The 19,808-nt window shown below is 61.7% G+C and overlaps 1 protein-coding gene across 3 annotated transcripts; it reads right to left on the bottom strand.

Moving 5' to 3' along the window:
* Nucleotides 1-552: 552 nt before the first annotated feature.
* On the bottom strand, nt 553-19,363 carry NUMBL (NUMB like endocytic adaptor protein). 3 transcript variants are annotated; one of them, XM_089318810.1, is made up of 10 exons: nt 19,161-19,363; nt 16,011-16,095; nt 14,467-14,606; nt 13,797-13,871; nt 13,623-13,697; nt 12,768-12,908; nt 7,432-7,621; nt 4,614-4,916; nt 2,418-2,540; nt 553-1,691 (listed from the first exon to the last, which is right to left on the bottom strand). In XM_089318810.1, the coding sequence occupies exons 1-10, from the start codon at nt 19,182-19,184 to the stop codon at nt 1,060-1,062; spliced, it is 1,788 nt and encodes a 595-aa protein (XP_089174936.1). In that variant the 5' UTR covers nt 19,185-19,363; the 3' UTR covers nt 553-1,059. The 3 variants fall into 3 exon arrangements, with proteins under 3 accessions (XP_089174936.1, XP_089174935.1, XP_089174937.1); XM_089318809.1 differs by having other exon boundaries at nt 4,614-4,919; nt 19,161-19,330; XM_089318811.1 differs by lacking the exon at nt 19,161-19,363 and adding an exon at nt 19,046-19,093 and having other exon boundaries at nt 4,614-4,919.
* Nucleotides 19,364-19,808: the final 445 nt, after the last annotated feature.

The raw sequence follows: 19,808 nt of genomic DNA, 5'->3' as shown, positions 1-19,808 counted from the left end.
CGCGAGATTTGACCCCCCAGCTCCCCCCGCAAACATGACCGTGACCTTGGGCCAGTGACTCAACTTGCCCATCTACCACCTGGGGCCAGAGCACTGGGCACCTCATTTTAACGAGCTACAAAGAATTACACATAGGATGTTTCCCTTTTAAAATGTGTTTTATAGATTCTGTCAAGGAACCCAAGAAACAATAGACTTCAGATCCATGTGCCGCCCCGTCCGGGGGGCCGCCTGGGTTACCAGACCCGCAGCTGGCGAGGCGAGACCTTGGCAGCTCCCTCCCAAGGCAGGCCCGCGCCGTCTGATTAAAAGTGTTGACAAGGAACCGATCGGCAGTTTATAGTTCGTCTTTTTCGCACCTCGGCTCTGGCTCCATGAGTCAGGGAATCAGGTGACTCATCCTGGCCGGCCGCATCACCCACCTGCCAGGCGCCGGGCCTGCCGCACCTGCGCCCTGGGCTGCACTCAGAGGCTGCGGCCACCGCGTGCCCCCTCCACACACACACACACACACACACACACACACACACACACACCCCGTCTCCCCAAGGGCACCGTTATAGTCTTCCTTTATTGGCTGTCCTTATATAATACAAATCTGCAAGTTTAGATACAAAAAAAATCTGGAAATAAAAGATAGAAAAGTACCCGCCAGGCACCCCTTCCCCTGCCTCCCGGACCCCTCCCCAGCGGGCACCCACGTGAGGTAACAGCATCTTCCTCCCCTTCCCCGCCCCGCCTCCTGGGACCCCATGAGCCCCGAGCCCGGGCAGGGCCGGGCACAGCACTGGCAGTGAACGCGGCTGCGGGCAGAGGGCCGCCCTTGGCTTGTGCTGTGGGGGGAGGAGGCGGCCAGACCTGGGGGCCCCGCGGTGGGCGTCCCTCCGCTGTCCGGCCCAGCGCTAGAAAGTGAGAGGTCGACACAGAAACGGGGACTGTAGCTGGGGTGGAGGAGGGGTCGCGCGGCACCGTGGTGGCGTTGGTTCCGTAGTGGATGCAGGGGTGGTCGCAGGGCTTGCGAGGGGCGCGGGGCTGGGGGGAGGCGCGGGGCGGGGCGGGCTACAGTTCGATCTCGAAGGTCTTCTGCAGGTCGCCGGAGAAGGGGTTGGACGGCTTCTCTGCAGCGGGTTTACCTTCTAACGCTGCCCACTGGGCCTCGAAGGGGTCCAAGGCGGGCGCTGGGGCGGGCGCTGGCTCTGGGGGCCAGGGGGTCCCGCTGGGGCGGGGGCGGGCCTGGCCCCCGGGGACGCTGGGTGCGGCCGGGGGCGGGAAGGCGCCGGCTTTCCCGAGCAGGGTGGCGGGCTGGGGCTGCAGCTGGGCGGCTGAGCAGAAGGCGTTGGCTACCATCTGCGAGGGCGTGATGCCCACCACGGGCACCCGGGGCATGGGCGGGTAGCCCAAGCCCGGGTAGGCGGGCGCAAAGGGAGGTTGCATGTGCGGGGGCGGCAGGAACACGGCCACCTGAGCGGGCGCCGCATCGAAGGGCCCCACGGGGGCGGGGAAAGGCTGCAGGGCGGGGGGCATGGTGGGCAGGGGGGCCGCGGCCGCCTGCTGCTGCTGCTGCTGCTGCTGGGCCTTGGCCACCTGGGACACTTCCTCCAGCCACCGCTCGGCCTCTGAAGGTGTCCGCTTGTGCCCGGGCTGGAAGGTAGCTGCAGGGGGCATGGAGGGCTCGCCCCAGGCAGAAGCGCCTGGAGAGAAAGAGAGGGGCACGGGCTGCGCTAAGAACTGCAGGCTGGGAATCGCGGTGCCCCGGGATCAGAGCGCAGGCGCGGCAGCCTGGCCGCCAGCCTCTGCGCCCCAGCGCTGCGCCCCTCTGGCCGTGGCCACTTGGGGGCGGGTGGCTGAGCGCTCGGGACCAGATTCTGGTTGTGCAGGGCCAGAACATGCAACCCCCGGAGCTTGTGGCCCTGGATGGAAGAGGCTTGGGTAGGACCGACACCCAGCGCCCCTGCACCTGCACCTGCCCGGCACTGGGCACTGCCCAGTGCCGCCCCTGCTGGGAGAAGATCTGGCCACCACTGTGGAGGCTGACGCTTGGACGTCCTGTGTGAGGAGCCATCCTCCCAGAGTGTGCTGTTCTAACCCTGAGCAGGGCCCAACAACTTAGTGGGTGTTTTTGAAGATTCTAGAAGTCTACATTTGAAAAAAAATTGGGGGGGGGGGAGTGGGGCCGGCAGGGATCCCATCCACTGATCCACTTCCAGCAACGGCAGGGGCTGGGCCAAAGCTGGGAGCTGCGAACTCAATCAGGTGTCCCGCCTGGGGCTGACCCCAGGCAGGCTGGGTACCCAGCGTGAAGCCTGGCCCCAGGGTCCTGCAGTCGGGGAGGGTCTGTGGGGCCCCCCTGCGTGCAGGGGGAGAGGCAGGAGGTCTGCAAGGGCACCTGTCCCGGCGGGCAGCAGGGGGAGGCTCACCTGTCGCAGTGGATGGCGGCGCTGGGGCTGGTGCGCTCGCGCTGGCAAAAGACGAGCTGATCTGGGTACACAGCGCGTTGATGCTGTCGCTGTCGCTGGCCCCCGGAGGCTCCATCTCAGGCACTGGGCGGGCGGGGGGGGGGAGGACAGGGGTCAGCCAGCAGCCCCACCCAGCCACTGCCCTCTCCTGACCCCAGTGCCCTCAGCAGACCTCCCACTGTGTGTGGGGTCCACTCTAGAGTAACTGAATCATCATGGACGCGAAGGTAACCATGCACGCGTGTGCGACATCTCCATATACCACGGAGGCTTGTGGTAGCTGATGACTGAGGGTGACAGGGACGCCAGGGCACGGAGAGGTCGTGGCATGTGCACAGCAAGGGCGTGGTCCCATCAGGTGGACGCCTGCCACACCGCTGCTGCTGGCTGGGGGCTGTGGGCCCTGCTTTGCATGGAGGCGGGGCCCTGGCCACCCCACCCACAGCAAATGAGATACGCTCGTGCCATGGAGCAGGCATGGCAAAGGGACCGGCGTGTACGTGACAAATGTCCACGTCTTGGCAACTGCTGAGAGCGTGTGAGGTGCTCCAGTGTGCGTCAGAGGAAGTGGCTGCAGGGGCCCCGCTGGGGACGGTGTGTGATTGCCCAAGCAGGCGCGGCACCCGACGGTGACGGAGGTCCAGGGCTGCAACTCCCTCGCAGGCGGGAGTGGATCTGCCCGTGTGGCCCACGAGTTTATCTGTGTGAATCTGTGTGCAGCGGGGTGTGTGGCATGGATGTGACACTTGTGTGGGTCTCTATAGAGTTTCCATGTGTCAAGTCACATCCAGCTGGCCCAGGGACAGTGTGGTGGCCCTGGGCGTGGACGCGATGCCAGGCTGCACGGGGACAGCAGCCGTTAGGGCGTGGGACAGTCAAGGGCGCTGGAGGCCGTGTGGCGAGTGTGTGTGTTGGCATCAGTGTGTGTGTGAGCTTCTGGACTAGCTCTGGGCACAGCACAACTCCCACACCAGCCCCAAGGCCACCAGCAACAGTGGTGCCCCAGGTCTGGTACACGGAAGTGAGAGAGGGGGCTGCACAGCATAGCCTCACCCACTGCTGGGGGGGCAGGCGCCCCTCCCGCGTGGCAAAAATGTGACCCTTGCCACCTCTCTCCTCTCTCTGACCCGTGGCAGACATCAGTAATCAAACACAATCCTTTCCCCACACCGAGCTCTTCTACCCCTGAGCTGGCCAGACCTAATGGCTCCACAGGCCAAACGCTGTGAACAACAGGTTCTTGTATCTCCATTTTTCTTCTCTCCACACGAAATGGGACACTTATACCACCTCTCTCCTATGGCCCCCCAGCAGACATTGCCAATCAATTACGATGTGCCGCCTCCTTCCTCTCCAGGTGTCACTGCCTCTGTCCATAGCCAACGCCACTGAGCCACCACTCTGCTCACATGTGCCTTCGCCCCAGGTTCCCACCGTCCAGCTCTGTAAGTCTCCCCTTTGGGTGAAAACATCCCCTTTGCTCTCCTTTCTCCCTTGCCCTTGATGGACGTGGCACACCAATCCTGTGGGGGCCACCTGCTCTTCCTGGCTCATGGCAGACCGTGCAAGGAGACTATGACGTATGCCATGGCTCAAGTCTCCCTGCCAGGGCAGCCATTGCTAATCCGTCATACTCAGCGTGACAAGGACCTTCCCCTGGGCTCTGCTGGCCAAATGCTCGGAGGGAACATTAGCCCACGGTGCTCCCGTCCACTCCTGAGCAAAAACAGGGCATCTGTGCTTTCTCTCTCTTGTCTGCGGCAGAGTTCTTTACCTGTAGCTGACTCTGCTAACCGATCACGGTGTGTGGCATCTTTCTCCTTTCCCTTAACCACGGTGAAAACTGCAAATTCATGACTTGTGCTGCCTTTTTACTGTCCCTTACCTGTAGCAGACATGGCTAATCAATCATGATTTACACCACTTCTCTCCTATCCCTTGTCCATGGCGGGCATTACTAATTGATCACGATGTGTTACACTTCTCTCTCTGTCCCTGGCAGACAGTGCTAATCAATCACAGTGTGTATCACTTCTCTCTTCTCTGTCCCTGGCAGACTAGTGCTAATCAATCAGTGTGCATCACTTCTCTATCCCTTGGCTGCATTAGACAGTGCCAGTTGATTCTGCCACGCCTCCCCCGGAGCCCAGGGCTTACCTGTGCCCTTCACCTGGAAGTCAGTGCGGCGCTGCAGAGTGGACGGCAGCTCATTCAGCCGCAGGCTCAGCTGCCGTTTGAAAGGCGAGTTCTTCTGGCTGAGCGCTGGGAACCCGCGGAAGGAGCCTTGGCGGACCAGCTGCTCCAGCGGGGCGTGGCGCCGGGGGATGGCGGCTGCAGTGGTGCCGGCAGCCACGGGGGTGCCCGCCTCACCCTTTTCGCCAGGGGATGTGGTGGCTGGCGTTGGGGACACGTGCCCAGGCTGGGCAGGGCCGGGAGCCGCCGTGGGGGCAGCTGCTGCCTCTGCTGGAGACACGGGGAGACAGGCGCTCAGAATCTCACCTGGCCTTCCAGGCCTCTCGCCTGGTTCTCACCTTCAGGACAAGCAGCTGGGAGCCCTGCCACATCCCTAGCCCCCTTGCGCAGAAGCCCTTGGGGACCCCCCCCCCCAGCTGACCCTGTGTCTCTCCAGCTTTCTGTCTCACCTTCTCCCCCGGGGCCCTCCGAGCCCCTCCTGATAATTCAACAAACACTGCTTTGTTTCTTGAACAATACACCAGGCACTGTTTCAAGAGCTTATTAGATGTAAACTCACTGGATCCACACAGCTCCCCACAGGGTAGATGCTACCCCAGCTTTCCAGACGTGGAAACTGAGGCCCAGCAGAGGCAGCGACTTGCCCAAGTGACGCTGCCAGGCGTGGACAGGCCGACACCGGCAGGCGCCTGCGCTCTGACAGCTGCCCTCATCCGTCCCCGCCTTGGCCGGCCCCCCCACCCCCGCACGGCCCGCTCCCTGCTCTGCCTCCCCCATGTCCTCGGCTCAGCGTCTCCTAGCGCCCTCCAGTGGCCACGTCGTCCCAGACCCGGTGGAGCACTCTCCCGGGGAAGCTCCCCAGACTGTGCGGCCCCTTGGCCCTGTCGCCCTCCGTTCTGGGACTGTGTTATCCTCACTCGGCATGAGACACAGGCTCTTCAAGGACAGGGTCCCCTACTCAGTGACACACACACACACACGCACACGCACACACACGCACCCACGCCCTCCCTCCACCCAGGGTCTCCCGGGAGCCGCAGCCCAAAGCCAGCAAATTCAACCCAACCCAGCCCAGAGAGGCATCTGGGTGCTGCCACCGGCCCTGCCCCTTCCTCACAGGCCGAGAGGCATCCTGGCTGGGGCAGTGGGAACAGCCGGGCACTCGCTGTGTGACCTCAGGAAGTCGGGTCCCATCTCTGGGCTCCAGCTTCCCACCCAGAGGCCTGGGATAAACATCCCTCTGCCACCTCCCGCGGCCTCCGGGGCAGAGGCCTCCCTCCCGTGCCGGTCAGCTTAGGTGGCGAGTGGTGACTGCTCTGGGATCCAACCAAAGCTGGGTAAACAACGCCGGGAGCCGTGTGAAGTGCACCACCTCCGGCTGCAGCACAGCCAGGCGGAGCTGGCCTGGCCCTGGGAGCGCCAGGGAAGTGCAAGGTCCCTGGGACCCAGATTCTCCTTCGCCAGCAGCAAAGACCTTAGCACAGCCAAGAGCCCCGTGTGGAGCTGCGCTCAGCATGGTGCTCTGTGCGCTCTGACGGCCCTCGGGGGCGGAGAAGACACCACATACCACAGGTGCGCCTGGGAGGTGCCTGGGCCCCTGCACCCACGTGGGAGCCCCAATGGAGACCCCACATCCGCTGTCACGCCCTGCAGAGTCCGGCCCCGCCCAGGGTAGAACCCTAACGATGAAGCTGCCAGTGGCAAAGCGCTTTGGACACGGGATGTAACCTGCAGAGGAGACCTACTTTGTACACTCGGCTCGCCCAGCCACACCTTGTTTCACTTTCTGTTTGGAAATCTTTAAATTTATGGAAAAACTGTGACAGTGGAACAAGGGATGTGTGTGTGTTTTCTTAACTATCTGCTTGGGTAAGTGATGCCTCTCTCTCTCTCTCTCTCTCTTTTTTTTTTTTTTTTTTTTTTGGTACCATCAACCCTCAAACCCCCAGCACACACACACACATGCACACCCACACACATGGGGGAGAACAAGCACATTCCCCTACAGACCTCGGCACAATCCAGCTGGGGAGACGGAACACAGACACAGAACCACGAGCCAGTCCACAGTCCCCGGCTCCCCACGTCCGTCTCCTCCTCCTACGACCCGGGACCCGTCCCCGGAAGCACAGTCTGCATGCGTGATTAATCACCGCTCAAGTCTCCTTCGTCTCCCTTAACCTGGATCGGTTCCCAATTCTTGGGATACTCCAAGCAGTGTTCTCCAAAAAATTTAAAACGAGAATTGACAGTAAAAAAAAATTTTTTTTGGAAAATTACACCGTGACTTGAGCAGACACATACAAGGGTCCTTTAGCAAGTTTGTAGAAAAACAAGATCAAAAGGTAAGTTTATGTTGGTGCAGAAAAAAACCTGAAATTAGTTTTCTCATGGGACACACTTCCATGAACTTTTTGAAGCTCGTTGTACGCATGGATTTCAATTTTTTTTTTTTTTTTTTGCACCAAATAAACGTCTTTGAATCGCACGTCGCATGCACTTCAGGAAGAACCTGTGCGTGGTGACATTGTAAAACTACAGGTTTTGAGCCTGCACAGTAGTAACCGCTTACCCAAAAGGCTGAGTTTCACCAGGTGCTTTTCCAAACTCCCTGGATGGCAGCGCGGCGTGCGCCACACCGACGCGGCTCTGCGCCCGCGCGCCCTGCAGCCCCTCACACACCGTGACCTGCGGCCTGCAGTACCGTCTAGGCAGCTGGTAACCCGCTCCGGTGCCCCTCCCCACACCGGGCGGCCCGCGCCCGCCCCGGGCCAGCACCCACCTTTCTTCTTGTCGGGGGCCTCGCGCTCGGCCGCGCGCCCGCCCCCGGACAGGCGGAAGGAGCCCTCCCGGGCGAAGCTGGTGCGGCTGGCGTCGAAGGCCGCCGTGACCCCGCACTCCTTCTCCCGGCGCTGTTTCCGCTCCAGGCAGGCGGCGAACGCGCAGCCCACGGCGTGGCTCAGCCTCTCGCCCTGCGGGCAGGTGGGGCCGGGGTCAGAGCTCTGTGCGGACGCGGCGGCGGGGTGGGGTGGGGGGCACACCCGAGGGTCCCCTTGCCCGCTGCTCTGGCCCGCTGTTGGTCCCTTGGGTGGCCCGCGCTCGGTTCCGGCGGCTCCGGCGGTGCGCGTGGGCGCTGCCCGGGAGCGGAGCCGGGGCTCTTGCGGGAGTTGGGGCTACACAGGCGCAGGGCAGCCGGCCCCACAGCGCCCCACGGCTGACGGGGCCTGTACTTGGGGTTAGGGCGGCCCAGGGGGCCTCCTCGTAAGCTCCTCATGAAAAGCCACCAGCGGGAGGCCTGTGTGTGTCCCCCTCCCAGCCCCGCTGCAGGCTCCGGCGTCTTGCTGAGTGCGCCCTGGGAGGCAGCAGGGATGGCTGGGTTCCTGCAGCCCCTGTGGGAGGCCTGGGGCTACCGCGGCTGTTGTGAGCATCTGGGGAGTGAGCCAGCAGCACATGGCGGCTCTGTCTCCCTCTCTGTCGCTCCCATACAGAAATGAAAATTTGAGAGAGACAGAAGACCCTCCCTCCCCACCGCTGCCACGCCAGGCCCTCTGCAAACCCGGGAGAGGGAGCCACCCCCTCCCTGGTGCTCGGCTGCAGCCCCCTGAGCCGCTGACCGAGGCCTGAATTCCACCCCACAGGGAAACCGTCTGGGTACAGGTCCGAGCTCCGCTTGGCAGCGTGCGCCCTGAAGAGGTCGGGGAGGCCTGGGTGCCTGTGACTGGGAAGTGAATCAGAAAACACACACAGGGACCCCAGAGAGCGGCCCAGCCCCGGCGCTGCCTGGCCCAGCGGTGAAGACGCCGCCCATCACACGGCCCGGCGCCAGGCCGGGCTCCGCGTCTAACCCAGCTCCCCGCCAGTGCGCACCCTGGGAGGCAGCAGTGACGGCTCAAGCCCTCGAGTCCCTGCACCCACGTGGAAGACCCGGAAGAAGCTCGTGGCTCCTGGCTCCTGGCTTCAGATCAGCACAGCTCCAGCCATTGCGGCCGTCTGCGGCCGTCTGGGGAGTGAACCAGCAGATGGAAGGACTCTCTTTCTCTCTCTCTCTCTCTCTCTCTCTCTCCCTCTTTGTAACTCTGACTTTCAAATAAATAAATACATCTTTAAAACAAAAACAAAAAAGGAAGCACAGACATTCCTGGTGGGTCTGGGTGTTTGGGATGTAGCTGGCTGGGTATTGTACAAGTCTTCCAGCTTTGCTGTATGCTCGGAAAATCTTTATAACGAAGTGTCGGGAGTGGAGAGTGACAGCCACTGGTCTTGGGACTGAAGCTGGTTTCCCACTTCCTACCTGTGGGCAGCGGAGGCTCCTCAACTATAAAACGGGGGGTCCTAACAGCACCCACCTCATGGGGTCGTGGCAAGAGTCAGGAGCGCTAATTAATACACGGTGGGCATCCAGCACAGAGCCCGGCCAGAGAGCGCCATGGGTGTGGCGGGAGTGTGGGCCACCTATGCACCCAGAATCCTCCCGACAGTGCTAGGAGGGGGGCGCCCACGAATCCTCGGAACAGACGGAAACAGCGGGGCTCGGGTAACGCCTGCTCTAGTGAGTGCGTCAGAGTGGGGTCCACATGAGATGCCCCTGACTTGTTTCCTAGCCAAGATGCTGAGCCCACTGTTAGAGCTCCATTGAGGACAGGGCTGGCGCTGTGGCTCACAGGGTTAAGTTACCACCTGCAGCGCCGGCATCCCATATGGGCTCCGTTGTGTGTCCGGCTGCTGCACTTCCAATCCAGCATCCTGCTAATGCACCTGGGAAAGCAGTGGAGGATGGCCCAGGTATTTGGGACCCTGTCACCCATGTGGGAGACCCGGATGAAGCTCCTGGCTTTGGCTTGGCCCAGCCCCGGCCGTTGCAGCCATTTGGGGAGTGAACCAGTGGATGGGAGATCTACCTCTGCCTCTCCCTCTTTCTCTGTGACTCTTTTAAAATAAATAAATCTATCTATCTATCTATCTATCTATCTATCTATCTACATATATATAGTTGGGGACAAACATCCTCAACAAAATCACCGCACACTGAACCATGCAAGACGTCACAAGGACTCTACACCATGGTCGGCGGCATCCACCCCAGGAATGCAAAGTCGGTTCAATACATGAAAATCCACCGTTGTACCAGACCACATTGAGTGGGGCTGCGGGAGGGCACATACCGATTTTGACTGATGCAGAAAAAGCATGAGGTAAAATCCAGCACTCGTTCATGATGAAAACACTTAACAAACTAGGAATACAAGGGAACTTCCTCGACCTGCTATAAGCCATTATGAAAAACCCACAACTCACATCATCCTCAATGGAAAAAAACAAGATGTGCCTCCTAAGACCAGGAACTAGAAGACCAGGAACAAGACAAGGATGTCCAATTCTTCTGTTCCCCATGACACTGAACTAGACGTTCAAGCCAGAGGAAGTACACGAGAAAAGGAGAAATACAATGATCTCTTTCTGCAGCCGGCATGACATATGATATATTCCTAAACAGATCTGCCACAGCTACCGCCAACAGACAAACTCAGCGGAGCTGCAGGAAACACAGCAACACCCCAAAATCTGCTGTGCCTCTTCACGCTAGCAACAAGCAAACCCAAAACAAAAGGATGACAACAATCCCATTTAGATGAGTATGCAAAAGACTGAAATGGCATTGTGGCATAGTGGGCAAAGCTGCTGCCTGCAACAATGCTGCTACCCCATAGGGTTCTTGTTTCAGTTGCTCCACTGCCGGTCCAGCTCCCTGTGAGTGTGCCTGGGAAATGCAGTGGAGTAACCAGGGCCCACGTGCTTGGACTGCTGCCGCCCACATGCAAGACCCCAATGAGGCCTGAAGCCCCTGGCTCCTGGGTTCAGCTTGGCCCAGCGCTGGCCATTGCGGCCATCTGGGGAGTGAACCAGCAGACGGACGATCTCCCTTTCCCTGTAACTCTTTCAAATAGATAAATAATTTTTTAAAGGATAAAATGGTTAGGGGCCAGCGCCGCGGCTCACTAGGCTAATCCTCCGCCTAGCGGTGCCGGCACACCGGGTTCTAGTCCCGGTCGGGGCGCCGGATTCTGTCCCGGTTGCCCCTCTTCCAGGCCAGCTCTCTGCTGTGGCCAGGGAGTGCAGCGGAGGATGGCCCAGGTGCTTGGGCCCTGAACCCCATGGGAGACCAGGAAAAGCACCTGGCTCCTGGCTCCTGCCATCGGATCAGCGCCGTGCGCCGGCCGCAGCGCGCTGGCCGCGGCGGCCATTGGAGGGTGAACCAACGGCAAAAGGAAGACCTTTCTCTCTGTCTTTCTCTCACTGTCCACTCTGCCTGTCAAAAAAAAAAAAAAAAAAAAGGATAAAATGGTTAGGAAAAAAGACTATATAACCTAAGAGACGCGAGGCACATACACTGAAAACTACAAAACTCTGCTAAAAGAAATGAATAATAAACAAGAAATGGGAAAATGCCATGTTCATGGACTGGAAGCCTCACTATTAGTGTTATTTTTTGAAGGTTTTATTTCGGGGCCAGCACTGTGGTGCGGTGGGTTAAGCCACAAAGTCCCAAACAGCCTCCCAGATGCCTGCCGGCGCTCTCCCTGCCTCTGCCCTGAGCTTCGGACCCCTGAGCCACCCTGGCGGCTCCAGGGGTCCTGCAGCTGCCGCTGCAGACACGGTGTGGGGGCGCCAGCACCCCAAACCTACCTACAGAAACCGTGACTGCGCTTCCGAAGCACAGCGCCACCTGCCGGGAGGGCTGGGAATTTCCAAACTCCGATGGGGATGACGAGGGGGCGTGGCTGGGGCGGGTGGTCCCTGCCCGGCCCCGCCCCCTGCTTCGGAGACCAGATTGGGGTTTCTCTGGCAAACTCCCCCTCAGCGCTGACTAAATCATTCCAGGTGCTCCACCCCGCCCTTGCTGGGCCAACCCACGCCCTCGCGTTAGAACTGTGTGTGTGTGTGTGTTTTTTTAAAGATGTATTTATTTATTTGAAAGGCTGAGTGAGAGAGAGGTCTTCCATCTGCTGGTTCATTCCCCCAGTGGCCACCACAGCCGAGCTCCATCTGGGTCTCCCACGTGGGTGGCAGGCACCCAAGTACTTGGGCCATCGTCTGCGGCCTCCCACACGCGTTAGCAGGGAGCTGGATAGATGCACCGCGCAGCCAGGACCGGAACCCAGCACTCTGGGTACGGGAGGCCAGCCTCCCAAGCAAGGGCTGGACCCGCTGAGCCACAAGGCTGGTGCTGCAGAGTGTCCCCTTAGACACATCCCCAACACTGCTGGGCTCTCGGACAGCGATGCCGCCGACTGCCTTCGGCGTCCTGAGACCCCTCACGTCTGTTCGTCCATCTGCTGCTGGCTGTACGTTAGCTATGTTACTCTCTGCTACCAGCCAACAAAGGCCACTGGCTGACCTAGGAGACGGAGACTGTGGCTTCTACCAGACTGGTCTGGGGCCCGAGGTCAGGGCAGAATAAATTCTGGGCTATGCACCTTCCAGCAGAGAGTGGGGAGTCCCCTCCAGGGCCTCCCTCCGCGGTGCTGGCTGGAATGAAGAGGTGAGGGCTGGAGCATACGCACCCGCCATGGGTGAAGGAGTAGAAGAGGTACCTCCGGGAGCCGCAGAGTAACCAGGGCCCCGACAGGCACCAGCGCTGCCCGCCAGCCTCTGCACTTCCTCCACAGTCACACCTCGGTCTCACGGAAACCAGGGGGGCCTGTCATAGCCTCCGGAGCCCAAGCGCGACGGCCTCAGAGGAGGGGCCCTGGCCACGTTCCTCAGGTTCTCAGAAGGGCCCTGCCCACCTCCGAGAACTTAGAGAAATGAGCCGAAGCCCTCAGGGGCATGAAGTTCTCTGTAACTTGAGTGGGTGAGGTTTAAATAGAAGTGACAATTCGCAGAGCCGGGCCCGGACCATCTGTGCACTCTGCCGAATTCGCGGGGAGACCCGCTGGCTGTGCGGGCGACGGGTGACAGGGGTGATGGTGACACCTAACGCGGGCGCCAGGCATTGTTCTAAACACCGTGTGTTAACCCATTCCAGTCTCAACAGAAAGCCTCGAGCTGGGAGCTGCGGGCCCCAGATTCTCAGGGCACAGGCCCCGGCTGGCCTGCCCGAGCGCCCGGGGTGCTCACCGAGTCCTTGAGGGCCAGGAAGCAGTGGCAGATCCAGCGGCGCGTGGTGCCGTCGCGGCAGATGTAGGAGAAAGCCTTGTCCAGGTTGCGGTCAGGGGCGCAGAAGGAGACTTTCTCAATGGTCTGGTCCACCAGCAGGTCCTGGGGGGGCGGGGGGGGGACCGGGAGTGGGGCACGAGCTCTCTGTCCTGTGTCCAGTCAACGCTCCCCGAGCCCGCGCTCAGAATCCTGCTCCTAACAGGGCGGGGAGCCTGCAGTCCCTAGACAGCCCCTGGCCTCGCGATGCTCACAGGGGGCTCCAAGGCCCGGGGGGGGGGGGGCGGCGGGACATCAGGTAGTGCCGGCCCTGAGCCCAGCCAGGCTGTTAGGAGGGAGGCAGGCAAGACTTCCTGGAGCAGGTGTGAGCCGGGCAAATGGGCAGGGAGCAGGATTCAGACCGAGGGAACTGCGTGTGCACGTGGTGTTCCTGTTCCGTCATTAACACACAGAGTCTGGGCAGCGGGCACCCAGCTCCTGGCCCCTGCCTGGCTGGCAGTACACACGGGAGAGCTGCCTGTGTGGTTCAGGGCACCATCACGGGGCAGGCTCCATGAGCAGCCGTTTTTAACACTACCTCCTTTCACGGAAGCATCTGTTCGTAGCCCCATTTTTCGGATGCAGCAACTGAGGCCTGGAGGGGCTAAATCTTGTGTTGGGTCCCCCAGCTGGTGAGGGGGTGAGCCGGGCCCTCATGCCTAAGGAAGGCCACAGGTCGCAGGAGCACGTGGCACAGGGGACATCCCAGAGTCCTGGGCCCCTGCGAGCCGGGTGAGGAGGGGGCCCATGCTGCCCACCCCACCCCCACAGGCCCCCTACCTTGGTCTTGTCGTCCACCACTCGCAGCCCGTCCGCCGACACCCACAGGACAGACTTCACCGACTTCCGGCCCATCTGGGGCGGGAGCGGGGACAGAGGAGCCAGGTCAGGGCCGCCGCCTCCGCCTGACCCGCGCCCGCCCTCCACCGCCCTCGGTCGCGGCGTCTCACTCACCGCCTTCAGCTTCTTCACGGCGTCCTCACACACGTGCATGCCCCGGGACTCCTCCACCTCCACGTGGCCCAGGTACTGCAGGACAGTGACAAGCCATCCCAGTGTGCCCTGACAAGCCACGCCCCCGCCACCATCCAGGACATCGCCAGCGCTAAGGCACCGACTCTACCAGGTGGGGCCCCAGTCCTAGGCCAGGTGCACAGATGGGAAAACAGCACAGCAGGTAGCAGGGACGCCTGCCCGTGCGCCCCAGGCCACCCTCCACGCAGGCACAAAGTGCGCTGGCCTGTAACGACCAGCGGCATGGGGCTACAGGGGCTCGGCTCCTGCACCTGGGGCGGCGCGGCTGCTCCCCGTGCCCCGCACCCCGCCGCTTCCCTTAGAATTAAGGCATAGCGACCGCGGCAGAGGCCCGGCTGTCTCAGACAGCCCTTAACACAGGAGAGCTTTGCACCTGCTACTGAATTTTTGGGACCTCCCAATGGAAAACTGAAAGCCCCCATAGCCAGGACGTCCCTCAGGCAGTATTTTCCTGGTGCAGAAGAACATCTGTACACAGGCGCGAGATTCGGCTCCTGGCCGCTGGGCCCTTGTCTGTAGGCAGCCCGGCAAGGCCTCAGGGTGCGCATGCGCGCCTGCGTCCGCCCCGCCCACCGCACCCCCCACTCACCCTGACCGGGAAGCTGCACGTGCCCTTGCGCACCGCGTCCTCGTCCGCCTGCCACTGGTGCGGCCGCGACGCCTCGGGCACGTAGGCCGGCTTCCTCCGCCGCAGGCTCTGCCGTAACTTGTTCATGGTGCCCGCCCCGTCTGCGGACACAGGACGGTGGCATGGGCCCGGGGCGGGGGTCAGAGGGCTCGGGGCTCAGGGGGCATGGAGTCAGATAATATGGGAGTGGGGTTACTGAGCCACGTCGTTCCGGGAAGCAGGGGCATCTGAGATTGGGGAAGGCGGCAGGGGCATGGGTCAGAGGCTGGGAAAAGTCCAGAACCCAGTAGTGAAGGCATTGGCGGCACGGGCGTTGGAGGGCATAGGGGTCAGGGGTCACAGGTCAAGGAATTCAGGGCCGTGAGGGTGCGGGGATCGGATGACCACAGGGCACAGGATGTGGGGGTCAGGGGTACGGGAGTCAGATGTGGGAGCCCACTCTGAGGGGTGTGGGGAGGGGAGGGGCTGTGGACCACTGACAGCCCCTCTGCTAATGTGTGTAGTCTGAGGCAAGGCCTCTGGGGGTGTGCGCCGGTGACAGTCACAGGGAGAGCTCTGTGTGCACAGGGTGCGGGTGAGAGGTGGCCCGCCCCGAGGAGTCTCCCGGAACCATCCCAGGAGGCGAGGGGACAGCTCAGCAGACGGGGACCCGTGCGTGTGTGTGTGTGTGTGAGTGTGTGAGATGGCTGCCTGTGTGAGCCTGGCTGTGTGGGTCCGAGGGCCATGGGAGGGTGTACGCGACCGTAAAGTCCGAGGGCCGCGTGAGAGTGTGCATGCGTGTGGCCTTGCAGGGGTGCAGGGGTGCAGTAGCATAGCGGGTTCAGCTACCACTTGGGACACCCGCGGCCATACAGAGTGCCCGGTTCCAGTCCTGGCTGCTCTGCCTCTGGTCTGGCAGTTTGTCGGTGCAGTCCTGAGAGGCAGTGGGCGATGCCTCAACTGCTTGGGCCCCTGTCACCCACTTAGGAGACCCAGATGGGAGTTCTGGGCTCCTGGCTTTGCCCTGACCCAGCCTCTGCTGTGTGGGCATGTGAGTAAACCGGCAGATGGAAGACTCTCTTTTTCTCTCTGCATTGCTCTGCCTTTCAAATAAATAAATAAATAAGCTTTTTAAAAAGTGTGGGTCTGTGTGTAGCATCTGGCAGTCTGTGTGTGTGGAAGTGTGGTTGTGTGAGAGAATCTGGATGAACACGTGTCTTCGTGTTCATCTGCGTGAACATGCGTGTGCCTGTAGGTTCGGATGAATGTGTTTAAGCACACACTGTGTGTGCATCGGAAAGGTGTGAACGGGATGTCTGCAGGGTGTGTGTGTGAGTGTGTGTGTGTGTGTAACAGTCTGCAGTGGTCGGATCTGCGAGTGGGGGTGCGAGTCTGAGGGTATGCAGGGAGGGTGTTGAGGGTGTCCACTCCTGAACGCGACCAGGGCTGTGTGACTGTGGGAATGAGCCGGGTAGACCCCTCCCCTGCCCACTCAGCCCCTGCCCTGTCCCAAGCTGCACACTCACCTGGCTCCGTCCTGGAGATTTCGGGGGGCCCCAGGGCCCCACCAGGGGCTGGGGACAGATGCTGCTCAGGCCTCCTGGGTCCGCCCTGCCCAAGGGAGGGAGGAAGAAGTGAGAAGTTTGCTTTGGACAGGGCTTGGTCCCTCAACTCACTCCCCCTCTGAACTTGAGCCAGCCCCCTCCATCTCAGGCTCCTTGATGAGAGCCCTAATTGTCACAGCAACTGTTACTAGGGAGATCAGCCACCTGGATCCCAGGGCCCAGGAACGAGTAGGTGTGTTCGGGGGTGGGGACATCGGCTGGGGGTGGGCTGGTCTCCAGGAGGCCCTGAGCATCCAAGACAGGACAGAGTGGCCGTATCCTTCAGATACCCGGCCCGGGCTGTCCACAAAGGCGGTCACACACGTGCAGCTGACTCGTGTCTGGAGCTGTCCCTAAGGGCTGGCCACAGTTCTGTACTTGGTCACAGACATGGTCACAGCTGCACACCTCGCTGGTGTAGATACACAGACAGCTGCCGCATGTGGTCAGATGCTCATGTCCACAGACACGCACGCCTCCACGGAGTGTCCCAGCCCACCCAGGCCCCACCACGGACACCGGCCTCGGAGATCTGGTCACTCCCGTTTCTCAGCCCCATACCAAGTGCTGGGCCCAGGCACGCCCACCAGAGCGGCACATGTGCGACCACACCCAGTGACAGTAACGCTTCCTCAGGCATCCGCCCAAGATACCACGTCACAGGTCCCCCAGCCAGGGTCCACCCAGTTGGTCACCCAGGAGCATGATCAGAGCCACACACACTCGTCACGTGTCCCACTGCCGCACACAACATCTGGTCATGGATGCACACATGTGGCTTCACACACGGCCATACACAAACATTGAGCTCCAAGTGTATCAATCACATCAACACATATTTTGTCATGTGCTGTCACACAGTCGCCCCAATCATAAGGTGCTCATGGTTGATCACCGTATCAGTCACACAGCCTTCTGTGCCAAATACACTTACATGGACGGTCCCTTGTGCATTCCAGGGACGCTGTGTGTACAAACCACAGCATGCCACCTCCCAGAGACAACTATCTCCAAGGATGGCCACGCTCAGACTACTCGGCCTCACGCATTCCAGGCATGCTCTCGGATGCAGGGGCGTGCAGCGTCAGTGTCCTGGCCACAGCTGTTCCATGGCACACCATCACACAGTCTCTTCAGGCAGACGTGGTATGTGGCATGCAACCCTGCCCCCTGGGCACGGGGCACCCAGTCACCGCCCACCTGCCTGCCTTCAATTTCACAAGCAGAGACATTAATTAGCACATAGTTTCAATATCCTCCACCACACGTGCACAGAAAGGCAGGGAGCCCGACCAAGGTAGCACTGACGGCTGGGTTTATCCGGCCTGAGTGGCAGCCATGGAGGCAGGCGGGGACCAGTCACCTCAGCAGCATGTCACCCAGATTCAAACACCAGGAGCCCGGTGCATCCACACTCTCACAGGCGAGCACACAGGGGTCACAAACAACTTGCACACAGAAGCTGCACACGCACACACTTAGACACATCCATAGCTGGAGTCCCACCCCATTAAATAGCCTCTCTTAATAGCTCATGTTTCAGAACTAAGTCAAATACATAACCCGAGTCACAGAAGAAAGACTGCAGATACACACAACCACTCAATACCACACACACACACACACACACACAGCAAGGAACCAGCACTCTCACACACGGCGCCACCGCACAATCCCAGAGGCTTAGTGTCGCCTCCAGATACGGGGGAAGCCCCACATCCAGGGTTGCACACAGCTGTGCGCCACACAGGCAGACAACATCAGAGACACAACCATAAACCTCGGCCATCGGGAGAGGCGGGTGGACACCACACTGCTCACACACACACTCCACGCACTCACCGTCCCATGCCCAGCCACGGTTGGTCACCAAGGCACACAAGCGCAGGGTCACAAAAGACATCACAGACACAACCCCAGTCACAACCAGGCACACACCCAAACACAGACAGAAGTACAGAGACGTGCGCAGGGGCTGCTATCTCACACATATACACACACTGTCACACAAATTCTGGGGCTACACACGCACGCACACACACGCACACAACCCCTCAGCCACCAGCTGCAGCACAAGCACACACACAGCCCCGGCCACACAAACATGGGGTCACGGTCCCAGCCACCTCCCCATCATCGCTTGCTTCCCCCTTCCCCCCAGGTACCACACACAAAGCCGCCGTTACCGCTGAGGCTGCAGACAGACAGGGCAGCACCGGGCCCCTGGGGAGCCGCCCCCAGCCCAGCCTGAATTCTGGAGCCTGGGGGGCCAGGGCTGGGAGGGGGAGGCGATGCCTTGTCTGCGGGTGGGGCTTCTCTCGGACAGCTGGGCAGCCCCACGGACAAAGGGGGTGGCCTAGAGACCAGTGCCCTGGGACCCTTGGCCAAGTGGGGGGAGGGGTGGATTGGGGGTTGCCTGGAACTCCCTATATCTTACTCAGGCTGGGGTGCAAAGGGTTGGAGTCCCAGGCACAGGGACTTTGTTTTGAGAAGGGGCCGTGCCCGGGACTCCGCCCAGGGATTGTGGGGGATGCTGTTCCCCAGACGTCTCTGAGGCCTGGGGACAGACAGTGCTGGGAATCTCCCCAGGCCCCGGCTCGGTGAGGAAGGGGGGGACACCTGTACCCAAAGACCCCAACCTCAAGATCTGGCCTGGGGGCTGTCGTGCTCAGAACCCCCCACCCCCACCCCGCAAGCAGGGAGGGGTAAGGATGGTGCTTGGAATGGCCCCCGGGAGGCCTCGGCTGGATATGGGGGATGTGTCCCAGACCCCATCCGCAAAACCTCGCCTCGGGAGTTGAACCTAGAATCTCTCTGCTCCCCTGTCCTTGATCTGGCGGTGGTGGCGGGGGGTGTCTGCGTCCGGATCCCCATTTTCAGGGCCTTGGCAAGAGACGGCCTGAGCCCCAGAAACCCACCTCCCAGGCTTTGGCGCCTGGACCCCCACCCAGTACTACCTTTTCCAGCCTTGGCACCCTCGCTCCATCCGGGCGCCGCCGCCGCCTCCCACCCTCCGCCACATCAGCAGCGGCGCCGCCCCCGACCCGAGCCCCCCTCTCCCGCCCCGCTCACGCTGGCCGCCGCGCTGCGGGACATCCAGGGCCTGGGCGCCCCCGCCTCCCGCGGCCCCGGCTGGGCCCGGCCACCCGAGGGCTGCTGCTGTGGCGGCGGCGGCGGCAGCTCAGTCTGACGCGGGCCCGGCCCGGGGCCGGGGGATGGTGCGGGATGCACGCGCGCGAGCCAGCTCCGCTCCTGGGAGGATTCCGTTCCGGGGGCTGGGGAGCGTCCCTCCCGCCTCTGCTCCCCGCCCCGGCCCCGCCCATTGGCCCGCCGCCTGCTGTATCTGCGAGAAGCCCCGCCCGCCGCGGGCCCCGCCCACACGCGTGTGACCCCGCCCCCGCCTAGCGGCCACCGCCCCGCCACGCCCACTGGCCGGGCACGCACAGGAGGTTCGCCAAGGCTTTACCCCGGGCCTCGCCCGGCTCGGATTCCCTCGCCTTCGGGGACCCCCTGACCTCAGGCCCCCTCCAGTTCCGCGTCCCAAACGTATTCGGGAAGCGCCCCGCCGCCCCACGTCCCCAGATCTCCCGGCCCGGCGGGGGCGGGCGGAAGCGGTGACGAGGCACTTTTTGCAGGGAAGGGGAGGGGAGGGGAATGAGCAGACCCCGGCGTCCTGAGGCTCGGCCCGCGTGGCCCAGGAGGGGTGGGGGCGGCACCGGC

Source organism: Oryctolagus cuniculus, chromosome 18 (assembly GCF_051225735.1).
Source record: "Oryctolagus cuniculus isolate XC-2025 breed Fujian yellow rabbit chromosome 18, ASM5122573v1, whole genome shotgun sequence".
Classification (NCBI taxonomy): domain Eukaryota; kingdom Metazoa; phylum Chordata; class Mammalia; order Lagomorpha; family Leporidae; genus Oryctolagus; species Oryctolagus cuniculus.
The sequence above is the reverse complement of the archived record's forward strand: the minus strand, read 5'-3'. Positions and strand labels throughout refer to the sequence as shown.

Bases quoted from the DNA above. Each gene is read 5' to 3' on its own strand.
- NUMBL (XM_089318809.1), bottom strand. From the start codon at position 19,184: ATGTCCCGCAGCGCGGCGGCCAGC. The intron at 4,920-7,431 runs GTGGGTGCTGGC...CCGTGTCTCCAG, and splicing joins GGCCCCCGACAAGAAGAAAG to CAGAGGCAGCAGCTGCCCCC. The intron at 2,541-4,613 runs GTAAGCCCTGGG...CCGCCCGCCCAG, and splicing joins CTTCCAGGTGAAGGGCACAG to TGCCTGAGATGGAGCCTCCG.